General features: G+C 45.8%; 1 protein-coding gene across 1 annotated transcript; it reads left to right on the top strand.

Moving 5' to 3' along the window:
* The first annotated feature begins 7,927 nt into the window (after nucleotides 1-7,927).
* EXO5 (exonuclease 5) lies at nucleotides 7,928-16,101 on the top strand. The gene is made up of 5 exons (XM_080983167.1): nucleotides 7,928-8,087; nucleotides 10,067-10,335; nucleotides 11,058-11,162; nucleotides 11,990-12,162; nucleotides 13,530-16,101. The coding sequence occupies exons 1-5, from the start codon at nucleotides 7,987-7,989 to the stop codon at nucleotides 13,989-13,991; spliced, it is 1,110 nt and encodes a 369-aa protein (XP_080839293.1). The 5' UTR covers nucleotides 7,928-7,986; the 3' UTR covers nucleotides 13,992-16,101.
* Nucleotides 16,102-16,552: the final 451 nt, after the last annotated feature.

Raw genomic sequence — 16,552 nt, 5'->3', positions numbered from 1 at the left:
GCTAGCAATGGTGGATGACAATTAATATGTGCTGATTATATAGTGAATATTGCTTGATTTTTCATTTGCATTCCAAAAATTTTGGTTGTGTTCGATGGCAACTTCATAAGATTGCTGAGGGATCAATGAACAGAGAGGCTTGGGAAACTCTGTTTTGCGGCATCAGGGTCTGAAAGAAACAGAATAGTGAGAGCTTTCTAACTAGAGCAGCAGTTAACAAGTCTGTCTAGGGAGGTCTCAAAGAAAAGGCTGGGTAGATACTTGTTGTGAGTGCTTTTGGATGAGCAACCTCTGAAAAGCCTACGATTTCATTTCTAGTTTACCGGCGCCATCTGCTGCCCAGGCCACTTATCATCACAGCTCTTGAATCTCAGAGAGCCTGGCGATACTCCACAATACTCCAGAAATTTAAGTACCAACAGATTTTCAGGGTCCCATCGATCTTTGGTGCTGAAAGCTGTGTGTTTAAAACACCCTCGCTGTATCAAAAAATTCTAATTTTGCAGAGAATGCTCGTCAAATTTGTTTAGTGCTCAATAAATTCATACAGCTCCCAGGGATGACATTTAAGGGATGAGCAGAGTAAACGTCTTATTATTATGAAGAAGGAAAGCAATGGAAACATAAATCTCACCATAAACCTCACAACTGCCTGTTCAATGAAATCACAGGGCCATAATTAAAGTAATTGGGGAAAGGATGTTTATTTTTCTTATCTATGTCGTACCAGGGATGTTGCCCGTGTAGAAGTGGCTGCAGGATGATTGTAGTGTAGCCTTATTGGAGTTCACCGATTGGGTCTGCGTTGCTCTGGGGCAGGAGGAAGGAAGTCAAATGACACCGAGGTTGGTTCAAAGAAAGAGTTTATTCTGCAGAAGGCACTTGCATGGTGAGTCCACAGCAAGTCCAAAGAAATTAGAAGTTTCATGCAGTATATATATCCTCCAGGCACCCTCTCCCTCCTCCCCCAGGAACCCAACCATGTCGGCCTATGTACGTAGGTTGACATCACATATGTTCCTGCTCTGGTATTCTCAATCATAAAAGGATCTTCCTTCCTGTACTTCTGACCATAAAAGGATATTCCTTCCCACTCTTATCTGGGAGGAAAGAGGTCATCATCTCCGGGAACATGCTTCTGGCGTTTTCCCCGGACATCGGTCTGCGCGTATTTTGTGGTCAGCACATAAGATAAGGTACTGACGTGTTTTCTCTGTTCCCCTAGAGAGCCAGGGTCATCCCTTGCCGTGACTGATAAAGGAGAGAGCTTGTTTATGCAGCTGTGTCCTTGTTATGCTTTTTGTTCAACAGCTCAAGTTTTACGCATTTTAGAGTGCTCTCTTTTGAAAGAACAAAAAAGGGGGTTTGAGTCAGTTTTAAATTTACTGCACAGAAACCCATTCCTTCAGTAGGGCTCGAAACATTACCATTCCAACAAATATTTCCTCCCCAACAGGTTCCTGGGGACACCCCCCCCCCCAAAAAAAACCACTTTGGATTCATTGCACAAAGAAAGTTATGCCTCTCTGTGTCTCTTTATCTACAAAACTGTCTCTTACACACAGCCCTCCTGGCTTGTTCTCCTTCTAAGGATGATGTGGCAAAAGACTCACCCCCCTTCTCTTCATCATCATCATCATCATCATCACTTTTAATTTGTATACCGTCTTTCTATCTTACAATACCCAAGGCGGTTTACAAGCTGAAGAAACAACGAACGTACAGCTTATAACAATCTAATGCGATACAAAAATGTGATAATAAAACGTAACTTTAAAATAAGCAAACTACACCAAATCAAGTAACATGCATCAATCATTACAATAGTATAGAATGATATTAAATATCAGTATATCAAAAATAACTCTTAACAATTACAATAAATAATTTATAAGCTACAATCAATAAAACCATGGCAAGCTACAGTGCATAAAACAATACAATACAAATTGAGATGTTAAGGAGACAAAGAACTACATAACTTTTAGAAATCTGAAGGCAGCCCTGTACTGGGAAGCTTTTTATGTTCGATATTTTACTATGTTTTATATATGCTGTAAGCCAGCCAGAGTGACTGGGGAAACCCAGCCAGATGGGTGAGGTATAAACAATATTATTATTATTATTATTATTATTATTATTATTATTTGTACACAGCCTTTGTTTCATGGCTGGTTGAGCATAGATGTTTGCTTTTACGATGCAGGTCTCTGTTGAAAAGGCACAGGAAATTAATATGTGCAGATTTCCATGCTGATAATCATCTCACAATGAGACAGCCACTCCACGTTCCCATCTCCCAATTTCTCCCTGTAATTAACGGAGAACCTGACAGTTTCCAGGTTTCGTTCTGCTAGACGCAAGTGCTGAACTTCTTCAAACATATTTGGCTGGGTTTTGAACTTCACCCGGTTAGGGACACTCATTAAAGGCACAAAGGGCCTTATCAGCAACTCTGATAGCACGGCGCAATTGCTCTGCCAACATGGATAAGCTTGAAAAATTAAAATAAAACGGCAGCAGTATGGGGAGGGGGGTAGCTTCTGCTGTTATTAATTAAGCAATTAATTTGATGTGCATGCTGACAACAGCAGAATCAACAATGTCAATACAACGTGCTGTGGGTTCCAGATGGCATCAAACCCATGGATGTAGGATAAGAGGAAAGTTTCTAGATCTGTGCCACAAATTTCCAGGGTCTTAGCATCCTCCTCAGGATCTGCCGTGTGGATATCGGAGGCCCTACAGACTCCCTCCACTCAAGATTAATTGTGCTTCTGCCGTGTTCCAGACAAAACCTCAACAAGTCCTCAAGGGGCAAAAAACTACAAGTCCTGTGATTTATGGAGTGAAAACTGACGCACCGTAAATCATGTACAGCTTGGGGGAGAGGCCTTGTGGCTCAGAGTAGGCATGCTGGAGAATTTGGACAGAAACAGAAAAAAAGGAGTGGAAATTGCCCAACGTTTGCGTAATCATCCCATGTCTAGAACGGAAATCAATCCAGCGAATTCAGTCGGTATTCATGACTATTGCTGTTTTGAGTGCACAAATATTATGTAATTGATCATGGTTCCCCCAGCCCCATTTGGATTATAATAATGCATTGAAAATACATTGGAATAACGTATTTTCAAATGCATGGCTGGGGTGTTCCCTTGTTTTTAACTGTGAGGAACTCTTTTGGCTGCGGCCATTTTGTCTTTTACCCCCACCAGGCTGGGGCAACGTACCTGCTGTATTTGCACAGCGAAAGATGCTTTGACACCTGCTCACTTGACAAACTCTGATTCTCTGGCACTTAATCAACCGTTGGGGAGTGTGTGTGTGTGTGTGTGTGAGAGAGAGAGAGAGAGAGAGAGAAAGAGACTTCCCCAAATATGACAGCTCTAATTTGTCTCTGCCTTTCCTCCTGTGAAGTGGTTTAATAAATAACCATGGCGACAGGAAAACCATTTATACATCTTGGCGGGCTTCAACAGAGATAAATAGCTAATAATTCCTATTACGGGGATGATTACACTTCACATCTTTGTTCCCCGCTGGGAAGATTAATACCTAAGGGAAGTGAGCAGGGACAGCAGCGACATCTGCGGGAATATTTGTTTTCACTTTGAGTTCCGCTGGTACAAAAGCTTCGTGTGCGATCCCCTCCCCGCTTTGCTGTTCATAATTGGCATGCTTTGTTCTTCCGCTCCCCTTAACACATGTTACACAGCAGTGTAGCGCAAGCACACTCCATCTTCTGTTACTTCAGGCTTGGGGGGCCGGATGCAGTGCTTGTATCTGGCCCTCGGTGCTCTCGCCATGTCACACTCCTTCTCCCAAGAACACCCCAATTACTGGCCCTGGTTTGCACCACCTTGGTTGTTTTTGACTGGCTGGAATATGTAGCACTCTGAAATATACCCGGGGTCGAGAGTGGATTTCATGCTCTTTATTCAGCTCATAGCGGTGAGGAGGGATGGAAGTTCCCCCAGAATGTCTGCTTTATATACATTATTTACACAATGGGCCCCACGTGATTGGCTAATTCCGGGATTCTCCTGTAGGCCAATCAGGTTGCGGATTCACTTCCACCTAGAGCTGGATTGGGTGGCTCCTGTGGACCAATCAGACTGCTGCATTCTGGGTCCTTTTATTCTAGGACCAATCAGACTGCTGCACTCTGAATCCTATTGCTCTAGGACCAATCAGACTGCTGCCTTTTGGATCCTTTCAACTCAGTACATAACACACTCCTTAGTTTTAGGAATTTGAAAGTGAAAAAATCTAACACGCCTTACTAGACAGTCATAAAGGTAAAAAAGGTAAAGGACCCCTGGACGGTTAAGTCCAGTCAAAGGTGATTATGGGGTTGCGGCGCTCATCTCGCTTTATAGGCCAAGGGAGCTGGCATTGGTCCACAGACAGCTTTCCTGGTCATGTGGCCAGCATGACTAAACCGCGTCTGGCACAACGGGACACCGTGACAGAAACCAGTGTGCACAGAAACACTGTTTACCTTCCCGCGCAGTGGTACCTATTTATCTACTTGCACTGGCATGCTTTCGAACTGCTAGGTTGGCAGGAGCTGGGACAGAGCGACGGGAGCTCACCCCGTCGCAAGGATTCGAACCACCGACTTTCTGATTGGCAAGCCCAAGAGGCTCAGTGGTTTAGTCCACAGCACCACCCTCTATAGACAGTCGTAACGCATACCCTCCAACATTTCTCCGATGAAAATAGGAACGTCCCATTCCATAATGATAATTTTACTATTTATACCCCACACGTTACTGGGTTGACCCAGCCACTCTGGGCAGCTTCCAAAATACATATAAAAACATAATGAAACATTAAACATTGGGGGGGGGGCTCCTCTATACAAGATTGCCTTCAGATGGCTCGGGGGTCAGATAACTCCGTACCTTCCAACATTTCTACAATGAAAATAGGGACATCCTAAGAAAAACCGCATCCTAAGGGACGCAGGTGGCGCTGTGGGTTAAACCACAGAGCCTAGGACATGCCGATCAGAAGGTCGGCGGTTCGAATCCCCGCGACAGGGTGAGCTCCCGTTGCTCGGTCCCTGCTCCTGCCAACCTAGCAGTTCGAAAGCACCTCAAAGTGCAAGTAGATAAATAGGTACCGCTCCAGCGGGAAGGTAAACGGCGTTTCCGTGCGCTGGTTTGGTTCTGGTTTGCCAGAAGCGGCTTAGTCATGCTGGCCACATGACCCAGAAGCTGTACGCCGGCTCCCTTGGCCAATAACGCGAGATGAGCACCGCAACCACAGAGTCGGCCACGACTGAACCTAATGGTCAGGGGTCCCTTTACCTTTTTAAGGAAAACCGGGACTTTCCGGGATCAAATCAGAAACTGGGACAGTGCCTCTAAATCAGGGATGTCCCTGGAAAATAGGGACACTTGGAGGGTCTGATAACGTGGATCTGACTAAACACTGGTATGGTTTGCATACCCTCCCATATTCCTCAGATGAAAATAGGGACATCTGTTCTACATAAGGAAGCTTCTTTCTCTGGGCCTTGAGGCAAGACTGTCCTTCCGCGAACAAAGAGGCAAGCATGGCTTCTCTGTTTCTCTATCTAAATAGGTAGCTAGGACTGCAGAACTATTTCCTACCAAGAAGAGAACCAGTGTGGTTTACTGGTTAAGAGAGCTTGCCTAGGACCCGGGGGGGGGGGGGGGCAGGGTTCATAATCTCACTCGGCCCTGAAGCCAACTGGATGACCTTGGCCCAGTCACCAACCTCTAAGTCTAACCTACCTCAAAGGGTTGTTGTGGGGATTACATGAGAAAGGGGAAAACCACGTCCGCCACCTTGAGCTCCTTGGAAAAAAAGGTGCTGCTACAAATGCAATTAATAAATAAGAAGAACGTGCTTCCTTTATAAACACAAGCTGTTTTTATACCAAGTCTCAGTCTGAACGCCTTTCGGCTAAAGGTTAAACACAGGATCGGATCCTGTCAAGCTGGTTGACGTTGCAGGTGGTGAAGGAGCAAGTGACCTGCACAGTGCAGGATCAGATCCTCTCAGTTATCAACTGGTATGCAGGAGGTTCTGATCCTGTGTGTGTGTGTGTGTGCGTGTGTGTGTGTATAATATTTATTTTTTTAAAAAAAATCCTTTATAACAACCAAATAAAATTTCTTCATCACATATATCTTTGCTCAAATTGAGCTTTGACTTCCTCCCGTCCCCCTCCCTTGACTTCCATATGTAATCACTTTTATCTTAGCATTTCTAAATCACCCTATTTACCTTATCTCCATACTTTAAAAAAACTTACTTCTAATATTTATAAACAGGTAATCAGATCATAACCTAACGAAAAGGAGGTTCTGATCCTGTGCAGTGGTGCCACGGCATGCAGCCCAACATTTTTTTAAATCCCCATTTTTATTTTATGTTAAAGTGGGCTTGAAACACACTCCTCTAGCCCCATCCTGGGATTCCTTCAGGGGTGGATGCGGGGTGGCGTGGGAGGACCCCAGGGCAGCACAAGGCTAAACTGGCCCAATCTGGGGGTCAGAGGGCTTTTGGGGGGAAGGGTCCGTGCGTGCACAGTCCTAGTAGAAACTACCCTACTGTAAAAGGTAAAATACACTTCTTTTTCCCCTCCACCAACTGGGCTGAGAATGGCTTCCCGCTAATAACAGTAGAGAAATCCTCCATTTATTTTATAACCTTCTCTTAAAACTGCATCGATACTCTGGTTCCCTGAGAACCGGGAGTTCTCTTTCGCGGGGCTCGAAAACAGTTCGCATTGGAGGAAAGGACCATTCAAAAGAATATGCAAATCTTCCAAGCCAGCAAAGTGCGCCGCCTCCAAGAACGCAGAGATACAGCTGCAGACTGACATTCCTTCGTTGAAAAGTGGGACTTCTTCTTAGTGACGTTTGATGGCATTATTATTTTTTTCCTTGCCTTAAGTTGATACAAAAAAAAGCAACACTAGCTATGAAACCAAACCTTATAAGAAACAGTTGAAGGAGTTGGGAAGGTTTTCGTCTGGGGAAGAGGAGACTGAGAGGAGATAGGATTGCTGTTGTTTAGTCGTGTCTGACTTTTCATGACCCCCATGGACCAGAGCACGCCAGGCACTCCTGTCTTCCACTGCCTCCCGCAGTTGGGTCAAACTCATGCTGGTAGCTTCGAGAACACTGTCCAACCATCTCGTCCTCTGTCGTCCCCTTCTCCTTGTGCCCTCAATCTTTCCCAGCATCAGGGTCTTTTCCAGGGAGTCTTCTCTTCTCATGAGGTGGCCAAAGTCTTGGAGCCTCAGCTTCAGGATCTGTCCTTCCAGTGAGCACTCAGGGCTGATTTCCTTAAGAATGGATAGGTTGGATCTTCTTGCAGTCCATGGGACTCTCAAGAGTCTCCTCCAGCACCATAATTCAAAAGCATCAATTCTTCGGCGATCAGCCTTCTTTATGGTCCAGCTCTTACTTCCATACATCACTACTGGGATAGCTTTAACTATACGGACCTAAAGATCTGTCAGATGGGAAGAGGGAACAAGATTGTTTTCTCCTGCAACTCTTAAAAATCTTCAGTCTTGCGGGATCTGTTCCCCAGCATCCCTCCAACCCCTGATAGATCAACACAGTGCTTTTTTTTCTTACTTTTTTTTAAAGGGTACTCTCATTTTCCTACTCATATTGAAATACTGCCCTACAATAAAGCCAAACTTAGATTCACAAAGTGTTTAGGGGGGTACCCCTGCGTCCCCCCCCAGAAAAAAGCACTGGATCAACAGCAAAAAATATTCTTATTAAGAAAGGCTGTAGTAGTCTCCGGAGTAAGGGGAGAATGCACTCCTCTAATTTTTCTTCCTAAATCTATGGCTAAGGGCCGCCGCTTCTTACTGAATGGAAGGGAGGGGATCCCTCGAGCTACGTCACCGACTCCGCCTCCCAGGTGCTTCCGCGGCGAAGAATGACTGTTTTGCAATAGCAGCAGCGGCAAGCCCGGGAAAAAGTCATGTCCGGGCGTGACTCCGGATTGGAGGAAGCTGAAACGGCGTCTGGCTTCTCCGATCTGAGCGACTCCGAATTCCTGCAAATCGAGGAGCCAGAGGCTGGGTAAGCAGGCGCCTCCTTCCCCCTGCATTTTGTGTCTGACAACCTCCGCATCCGCAGTTCCAAAACTACCACCCGCTTCCGCCGGGTCTCCACGAGGTTTGCTTGCGGGGTTAGTGTCATCATAGACTCATAAAATTGTAGGGTCGGAAGGCTGCCCGAGGATCATCTAGTCCAACCCCCTGGCAACGCAGGAACATGCAGCCGTGCCATACGGGGATCGAACCTGCAAACTTGGCGTCGTCAGCACCATTCTTTAACCAACTGAGCTATGTCTAACATTACACAAGAATCAGGTAGGTAGCCGTGTTGGTCTGACGCAGTTGAAATATATATATATAAATTTTTAAAGCCCAGTAGCACCTTAGAGACCAACTAAGTTTGTTCTTGGTATGAGCTTTCGTGTATTCAGGTACTGTACAGTGGTACCTTGGGTTACAGACGCTTCAGGTTACAGACTCCGCTAACCCAGAAATATTACCTCGGATTAAGAACTTTGCTTCAGAATGAGAACAGAAATCGTGCTCCAGTGGCGCGGCAGCAGTGGGAGGCCCCATCAGCTAAAGTGGTGCTTCAGGTTAAGGACAGTTTCAGGTTAAGAACGGACCTCCAGAACAAATTAAGTTCTTAACCCGAGGTACCACTGTATCTGAAGAAGTGTGCATGCACACGAAAGCTCATACCAATAGCAAATTTAGTTGGCCTCTAAGGTGCTAGTGGACATTTTTTTATTTTTTATATATATTTCTACTGCCTCAGACCAACACGGCTACCTACCTGAATCTAGAACCATGGAAGGCACCGCACTGAGCCACCTGAAATGGAAGTCCATCGTATCTAAAGAAGTGACCATTACACAAGAACAATTTGATTTTACCCCACAGCTGAGGGTACTTTATAACTCTTAGAAAGGTCTACGTTTGGTAAGGCAAGCTGATACTTTTGCTTGCCGCAGCAAGACTATCGGTTGAGTTTGGAAATAGACTTTTGGTGTAAAAATGCATGGAGGTTGGGTGTCACTGAGAAGATAACCCACAATGTAATGGTGCTGAAAGGAAAGAGAGAGAGAAACGAATGCCTTTTATCCCATAAAGGGTCTATTTCTTTTATATACTAGTGAAAAGGATTGACAAAATATGCTGTCAGACACATCACTAAAACTTGGATTTTGTGACCATGCGTACTTACCTTATCTGGAGAAGATGACCTTGTTGTTGATGGATGCTTCCGCACAATGATGGCAAAATAACATAGGAGGAGCTGAATATGAATATTATAAAGACTTGCCTTGTTGCTGGCAGCTGGGGAAAATCCAGGGTGGCATAGTGGCTAGAGTTCTGGACCAAGGCCTTGGAAGACCAGGGTTCAAATCCTCACTCAGCCACAAAGCTCATGGGGTGACCTTGGGCCAGTCACCGCCTCTCAACCAAAACTTCTTCACTGGGTTGTTGTGAGGGTAAAATGGGAAGAAGTATGTACACCGCCCTGAACTCCTCAGAGGAAATGAAATAAACAGATAACGTTTGCAGGGGTGGGGACAGATACAGTGGTACCTCGGGTTAAGAACTTAATTCGTTCTGGAGGTCCGTTCTTAACCTGAAACTGTTCTTAACCTGAGGTAACACTTTAGCAAATGGGGCCTCCTGCTGCCGCCGCGCCGCTGGAGCACGATTTCTGTTCTCATCCTGAACCAAAGTTCTTAACCCGAGGTACTATTTCTGGGTTAGCGGAGTCTGTAACTTGAAGCATATGTAACCTGAAGCGTATGTAACCCTACCACTGTATTATTGATTTCCTTAGATATATTAAAAAATATAACTTGGCAAGTAAACATAGTACAGTGGTACCTCAGGTTACAGACGCTTCAGAAATTGTGCTCCGGCGGCACGGCGGCTGGAGGAGGCCCCATTAATGAATTAAGTTCTTAACCCTAGGTACCACTGTAATGACTTTTAAAATAACCTTGTCTTTCATTCAACCAGGGATTCTGAAAAGCCAAGTTGTTCCCTTGGCCCTCCTACAGAATCTGAGGGTGGCAATGTGGCGAAAGGGAACGTACTTGAAACAGCGAAAAGAAAGCGATCGCATGTGCCGCTCGAAATCTTCCACCTGCGTTACCTTTCGGTCACGGATATATCCGCGCAGGTGTGGTGCGAACAGCAAATGGTTTACAGGCGAGAGCGTCCAGACCTGACGCCTCCTGAAAATATTGTGCTGTTGAACACAGGAAAGAGCATTCACCTCGCCAGAGGTAAGGGTGCTTTGCAGTCCATTCCCTTTTTCTTCAAAACATATTTTTCTGCAGCACAAAGTTCTGATTTAGTGGATCAGGCCGATGGCTCATCTAGTCCAGCATCCTGTTCTCACAGTGGCCGACCAGACGCTTGCGGAAAGCCTGCAGGCAGGACCCAAACAAAATATAATTCTCCCCTTCTGCGGTTCCCAGCGATTGGTGTTCAGGGGCATAATGCATCTCACAGTGGAGGTCTTGTTGGCATCCGTCTGTCTCGAGAGACAATGGAGTACACCTCCAGGGGTGAAGTCAAACCTCACCCAGGTGACCTCCCCAGGGTGTAAGCCTGGGTGGTGTGTTAACTGCGTGTTAACTCTGGAAGTGTACGCTTGATTCTGAACGAAGACCACAATACACATCAAGAGGCTTAGTTTGGTCAGAGCTGAGTGTACGTTTCCAGAGTTAACGCTAAATACACTACTTCTGGTGAATGAGAAACTAGAGGGCTGTGGAAATGTGTGGCCTGGGCTTTTTAGACTCGTCTCCCCATGTCCTGTCTGAAACCAAAGGGGGGCATTGTTTGCCACAGGTGAATTCTTTTTAGCTCTCCTACCCCACTAGTAAGGAGTCCGGTGTAGTGAAAAAAGATGGAGGTTGATGGGGCAGTACCCCACTTTCCCACATGGACCAGCATCCACTGGGCTCATCTTTCTCTTCCGCTGTCCTTGTTTTCAACACAGAGCTGGAAGACCATGACCTGGTGACAGTCAGCACCACAAGTCGAGAAGATTCCTGGGCAATAAAAGTGCTGAATCTTCTGGGGATGCTTTCGGTGCTGCAGGAAGGTATGGGGGTTTTCCTTGAGTCAATGAGCCTCCCATATTACTCTGGGGCTATACTAGATATAGATATGCTGACACTGATATTGATGTTGTATCTTTGGTTTTGGGTCTTGTGATTTATATGGAGATTGTTTCCTTTTTTTAATAATCTTTATTAATTTAAATTACATACAAAGAATTTACAATCTCATACTACAAAAAGAAAATTAAAGAAAAAACAATTAAAAAAGAAGAAAATACAGAAAAAAGAAAGAAGAAAATGCAGATTTACATGCATAAAAAAACTTTATCTTCCTAATTAATTTAAGTAAACCCTTAAATAAAAAAGACTTCTGACAAAACGAGTCTTCCAATCATTCTCATTGTACTGTATTAATGCTGTATTGTTTTTAACACTTGATTGGAAGCCGCCCAGAGTGGCTGGGGAAACTCAGCCAGATGGGCGGGGTATAAATAATAAATTATTATTACTGTTTATACTGTCGTTTTTTTCGCACATTTTTATATTCTTTAATATTGTTCCCGTCTACTCCACAAACGGTATTTGTCTTGTTTACAAGTATCACTCAAGTCCTGCTAATATGGTGTGGTTGGTACAATATGATCTTATATAGTCCTTAAATTCTCCATTCTCCAAATATATGGAGATTGTTTCCATTTGGTTGTGTACTTTTTGATGAGTTTTATTTATTGTTTATGACGTTATGTTTGCAATTGTGTAAATCTTGTCATGTTGTGAGCCGCCTCGGGCATGGGGATTTCGACTATGGAGAGGCGGCATACAAATAAAATGATGATGATCTAATATATTGCATCCTCTTTCACTGCAGGTCACCGTGTGCGAGAATTTCCAGTGTTTGGAGTGCTGGAAAACATCTTTGTGGTTGGGGTCATTGATCAGCTGGGTTATACACCCAAAGGAGAGCTGGAACTGAATGAGCTGAAGACCCGGAACAATGCCTCCATGCCCTCGGCAGCACAGAAAAAGCGAGATCGTTTTCAGGTGAGCCAACGAGCCGCTGGCTGCAGGAGGCATCTGCCTAGCTTGCGAGTTGCCAAGCCAGGTGCTTGGCCCGTGGCAGAGCTCCTGCTTTGCACACAGGACATCCCAGGTTCAATTCATGAGGAAGAGTGTTGGCTGGCACTCGTTAGGACTGGTTGGGTGGAAGGAAAGGAGCCCAACAGTAGGTGGCGCCAGAGCCAACTGATGCCAGTTTTGTTGAGTTCTGCAAGGGCAACACAGAGACGGAGGAGGAGGAGGAGGAAGGTGATAGGCAGGGCCACCCCTGTACTGGTTATTAGTGAGAAGGCAGGCAGGTGGGGGCTGGCTGAGTGCAAGCTGAGGTTTGCGGGGCAGTGCCCCATTTGGCCAATGGGCTGGCCTCCAGTACAGTGGTACCTCGGGTTAAGAACTTAATTCATTCCGGAGGTCTGTTCTTAACCTGAAACTGTTCTTAACCTGAGGTACCACTTTAGCTAATGGGGCCTCCCGCTGCCGCCACACCACCACCGCCCGATTTCTGTTCTCATCCTGAAGCAAAGTTCTTAACCCGAGGTACTATTTCTGGGTTAGCGGAGTCTGTAACCTGAAGCGTCTGTAACCTGAGGTACCACTGTTCTGGGAAAGATCATTTCTGAGACCCTGGGGAGCTGCCACCAGTCAGGATAGTTCAGGACACATCTACACCATACAGTGCTACCTCGGGTTAAGTACTTAATTCGTTCCGGAGGTCCGTTCTTAACCTGAAACTGTTCTTAACCTGAGGTACCACTTTAGCTAATGGGGCTTCCCGCTGCCGCCATGCCGCCACTGCACAATTTCTATTCTCATCCTGAAGCAAAGTTCTTAACCCGAGGTACTATTTCTGGGTTAGCGGAGTCTGTAACCCGAAGCATATGTAACCCGATGTACCACTGTACATTTAAAAGCACTATGATACCCCTTTCAACAAACATGGCTTCCCCCAGAGAATTCTGGGAGCTGTAGTTTGTTTAGAGTGCTGAGAGTTAGCCCATAGATTGTAGAGCTGAGGATCATCTAGTCCTATCCCCTGCAAAGCAGGGATATGCAGCTGTCCCATACGGGGATTGAACCTGCCACCTTGCCGTTATTGGCACCACGCTCTAACCTGCTGAGCTATCCACTTGCTAGGAAGCTCCTATCCCCCTCGCCGAACTTGCAGAGTGGTTTGATAGCCAATCCCTTTTCACAGGGAACTCTGAAACGATTTTCTATTGCTATACACTGCTTTGCTGTTTTGTGAGAGGCCGGTGCAGGCAAATGCTTTTGTAAATAACGCACCCGAATTAAGTGAGTAGGCTGTCGGGTGTCTGTTGTCTTACCATATGCATCGTTGGTATTATTTCCAGGTCTTTCTGTATAAGTATCTCTTTGACGCCATGGTGCGAGGGTGCCTGACGCCGGACAGTTTCCTCCAGCGACTCCACCTGAGGCCCGAGCAGCCACTTGGCCCCCACGTCCAGGATCAGGCCCGGAAGTCGGGTTTCACGGTGAGCCACTTCCGGGACCTCCTGGATCTGCTCTCCCTCAACCTGACACACTGTGAGATCCCCGCCATCGACCGTTTGCAAATTGAGTACGTCCACCAGGATTCCGGCGCCGCACTTGGCACGGAGGTCTTGGCCTATGACCAGGATGAGGTTGGAGCCGCAGTGCGGTATTTCTTGGCCTACTGGAAAGGGCAGCGGGACTCCCGAGGGGTGGATGTCGAGGACGCCTGGAAGTGCCGCTATTGTGCCTACGCCGGCATTTGCGAATGGAGGATGGGGAAAGCCGGCAGCCCAGCAGAGCAGTGGAAAAAGCCCAAGTAACGTTGGTATGACCCAGCCTTTGGGGACAAAAGACTAGGCCGCAGTCTCCAGAGATCCCCAGGACCATCCCTTTGTGCGAATCAGGGTTTCCCAAACTTGGGTCTCCAGCTGTTTTTGGACTACAACTCCCATCATCCCTAGCTATTGAGACCAGCAGTCAGGGTTGATGGGAATTGTAGCCCAAAAACAGCTGGAGGTTCAAGTTTGGGATACCCTGGTCTTGGTGGTACAAGGTTTTCCACCTTCACAGTTTTGCTTCACCAGTTCGAAGGGAAGGAAGCATCTTTTTTCCCACCACCATGACTGCTACAGCCCCCAGCCAGATGTTTTAATAGCCTGCACTGGTCTGGGTCAGGGCTGAGGGAAACCTGTGGCCTTCCAGATGTTTTGGACACTGGTTTCCATCAGCCCCAGGCAGCATGGACACTGGTTAGGGGTGAACTGAGCTGTAGGCCATCACCTCTGGGTAATGATAATATTGTTATTGGACCAATCTCTGATCCAGCCCAAAGCTTTACATATCCCAAGCTTATAAATGATATTGGACTACAACTCCCACAATCCCTCACTCATTGGCTGGGGCCCAACATCAGCCTCCTGTACAGGGTCATTGGGAATTTTTGGGATTCAAAACAGGTCCCCAGTTCTTCTACATCAGCTTCCAAAAAGCTCTTCCTTCTATTCAGCAGCAGCCAGCTGTGGTGGTTGACGTGCCTTAATGCAGGAAGAAGAAGAAAGGGGAAAGACAGTGTCTCAGAAGCAATAAGGTTTTAATGGCCTGGCATGCTCTAAAAATGTCTTCCCCCGGAAGGACTTCCTTGTGCAACATGACATCCTCCACCAGGAAAACAGAACAAGGCAGCCTGCACCACTCTGGTGCAATGGGACAGCTGTAGTCCAGCACATCTGGAGGGGACCAGGTTGGCAAAGGTTGGACCGAGGTCTCAGGGTGCCCCTGTGGCAGCCATGTTCAGAAGGTCATCTTTATTCCCATGCTCCTCTAAGACACCCATCTCCCTCTTTCACCCCTTTTCTGGTTATTGGTGCATTCCATTTTCTTTCCACTGCTTGTCAGTGCATTCATGAGCCAGACCACCGTGCCGAGAAAAGAGGGGAATCTGTACTTGTGGCTGTTCCAAAGGACATTGTGTGTGTGTGTGTGTGTGTGTGTGTGTGTGTGTGTGTGTATTCAGCCTTTCTGGCTTAGATGTGTTGATACAAATGCTCTGTTTTTAAAAATAATTTAAACCCCGCTTTTCCAGTGAAATGAAACAATTATACAATCAATTCCCCTGGAGAGCAGTTGGTCTTGGAAATGGTATGGAAAATTTCCCACCCTGTTCGGAACCAATGCTTGCAGCAAGGATTCTCGATGGGGCAGATTTCTGTCTCAAATGCGCCTGTTCTCTGCAAATGTGATTCTGGGCTGCAGCCAATACTACTCCTGGTAGACCTATTGAAAAGTATAGGCATGATGAACTTGGGCCAATTCGTTTTAAAGGGTCTGCTGTAAGTAAAATTTAGTTGGCTACAGCACTTTGTGTTGGCTAGGCTTCTGCAGAAGCCTGGTTAGGATTTCCAGAAGGAGCCCTGAGCAACTACATTTCATGGTGCGAGAGCAAACTTTGTCTTGTATTTACACGGAAGGGAAAAGAGAGAATCACTGCAGGTCGATGCCTGAAAATGACCTGATTGCGCTGAATTTGTAAATGGAATTTTCTCTGCAGAATTCAGTTCCTCCCCATGTTTGAGCTGAACCTTGATTGTTTACATGCAAACTGGTGCTCTGTAACCTTTCTCATATTGATCCAGCACATATTTCTTGGATATTTATATATCTGTTTACTTATATGTGCATATATCTATAGTATTCATATAACTGATAATGTAGCATTTTTCCTTTAGGTTCTCCCCCCCCCCCCAAAAAAAACCCACTTATATGCTATCAAGAACACTTTTCTAATTTCTTTTAAAAAATGCTATACTGGGAATAAAATTTGATTATTATTTTTTCCAGTCGTTGATGACTCCTCCCTCCCTCTCTCTCAACAAAGCTGATATCTTAACAGTATTCAGTGGCTCAGAGAGTTTTCTGAAGAGGTCCCTTTTGTTGGGTTTTCAGCTGTTCCCCCTCCCTTCCCGCCCCCTAATTTTGTATATAAAATCATAGCCAGTGTTATGATATATAAAGCATGGGTGTGAATATTTATCATTCTGAAGCCTTTTACATAGTTCAGCAGATGTTCATATTCTTAAATCCTGTGCCGCTCCTGCTGTGTGTACACACACAAACACAATTCTGCCATCTGCGTCTGATATGAAATAAGGGTTAAGTTCCAGTCTCAGAAATGGCAAATGGAAAGAGGTGTGTTTTGGCTGAACTATTTCTGGCTACACTCGCATTACTGAATGTTATACCACGCCAAACATTAGTGCCCCCTTCCCCTTTGATCTGGCACCTAATTAGCCCAGAGCTACAACCTGTATCAATACAGAGTCTGTTATTGTTGGCATCCATTTGTCTTGAGAAACAATGGAGTATGCCTCTGGGTGTGAAGTTA

Source organism: Podarcis pityusensis (assembly GCF_964106645.2).
Source record: "Podarcis pityusensis genome assembly, chromosome: 15".
In the NCBI taxonomy this organism is placed as follows: Eukaryota; Metazoa; Chordata; class Lepidosauria; order Squamata; family Lacertidae; genus Podarcis; species Podarcis pityusensis.
Note: the sequence above shows the minus strand (reverse complement) of the source record. Positions and strands in the feature narration are given on the sequence as shown.

What these genes read in the sequence shown, in the direction of transcription:
- EXO5 (XM_080983167.1), top strand. Translation starts at nt 7,987, where the DNA reads ATGTCCGGGCGTGACTCCGGATTGGAGGAAGCTGAAACGGCGTCTGGC. An exon ending in ATCGAGGAGCCAGAGGCTGG is followed by an intron (nt 8,088 to 10,066) that starts GTAAGCAGGCGC and finishes TCATTCAACCAG; the next exon opens with GGATTCTGAAAAGCCAAGTT. An exon ending in GCTTTCGGTGCTGCAGGAAG is followed by an intron (nt 11,163 to 11,989) that starts GTATGGGGGTTT and finishes CTTTCACTGCAG; the next exon opens with GTCACCGTGTGCGAGAATTT.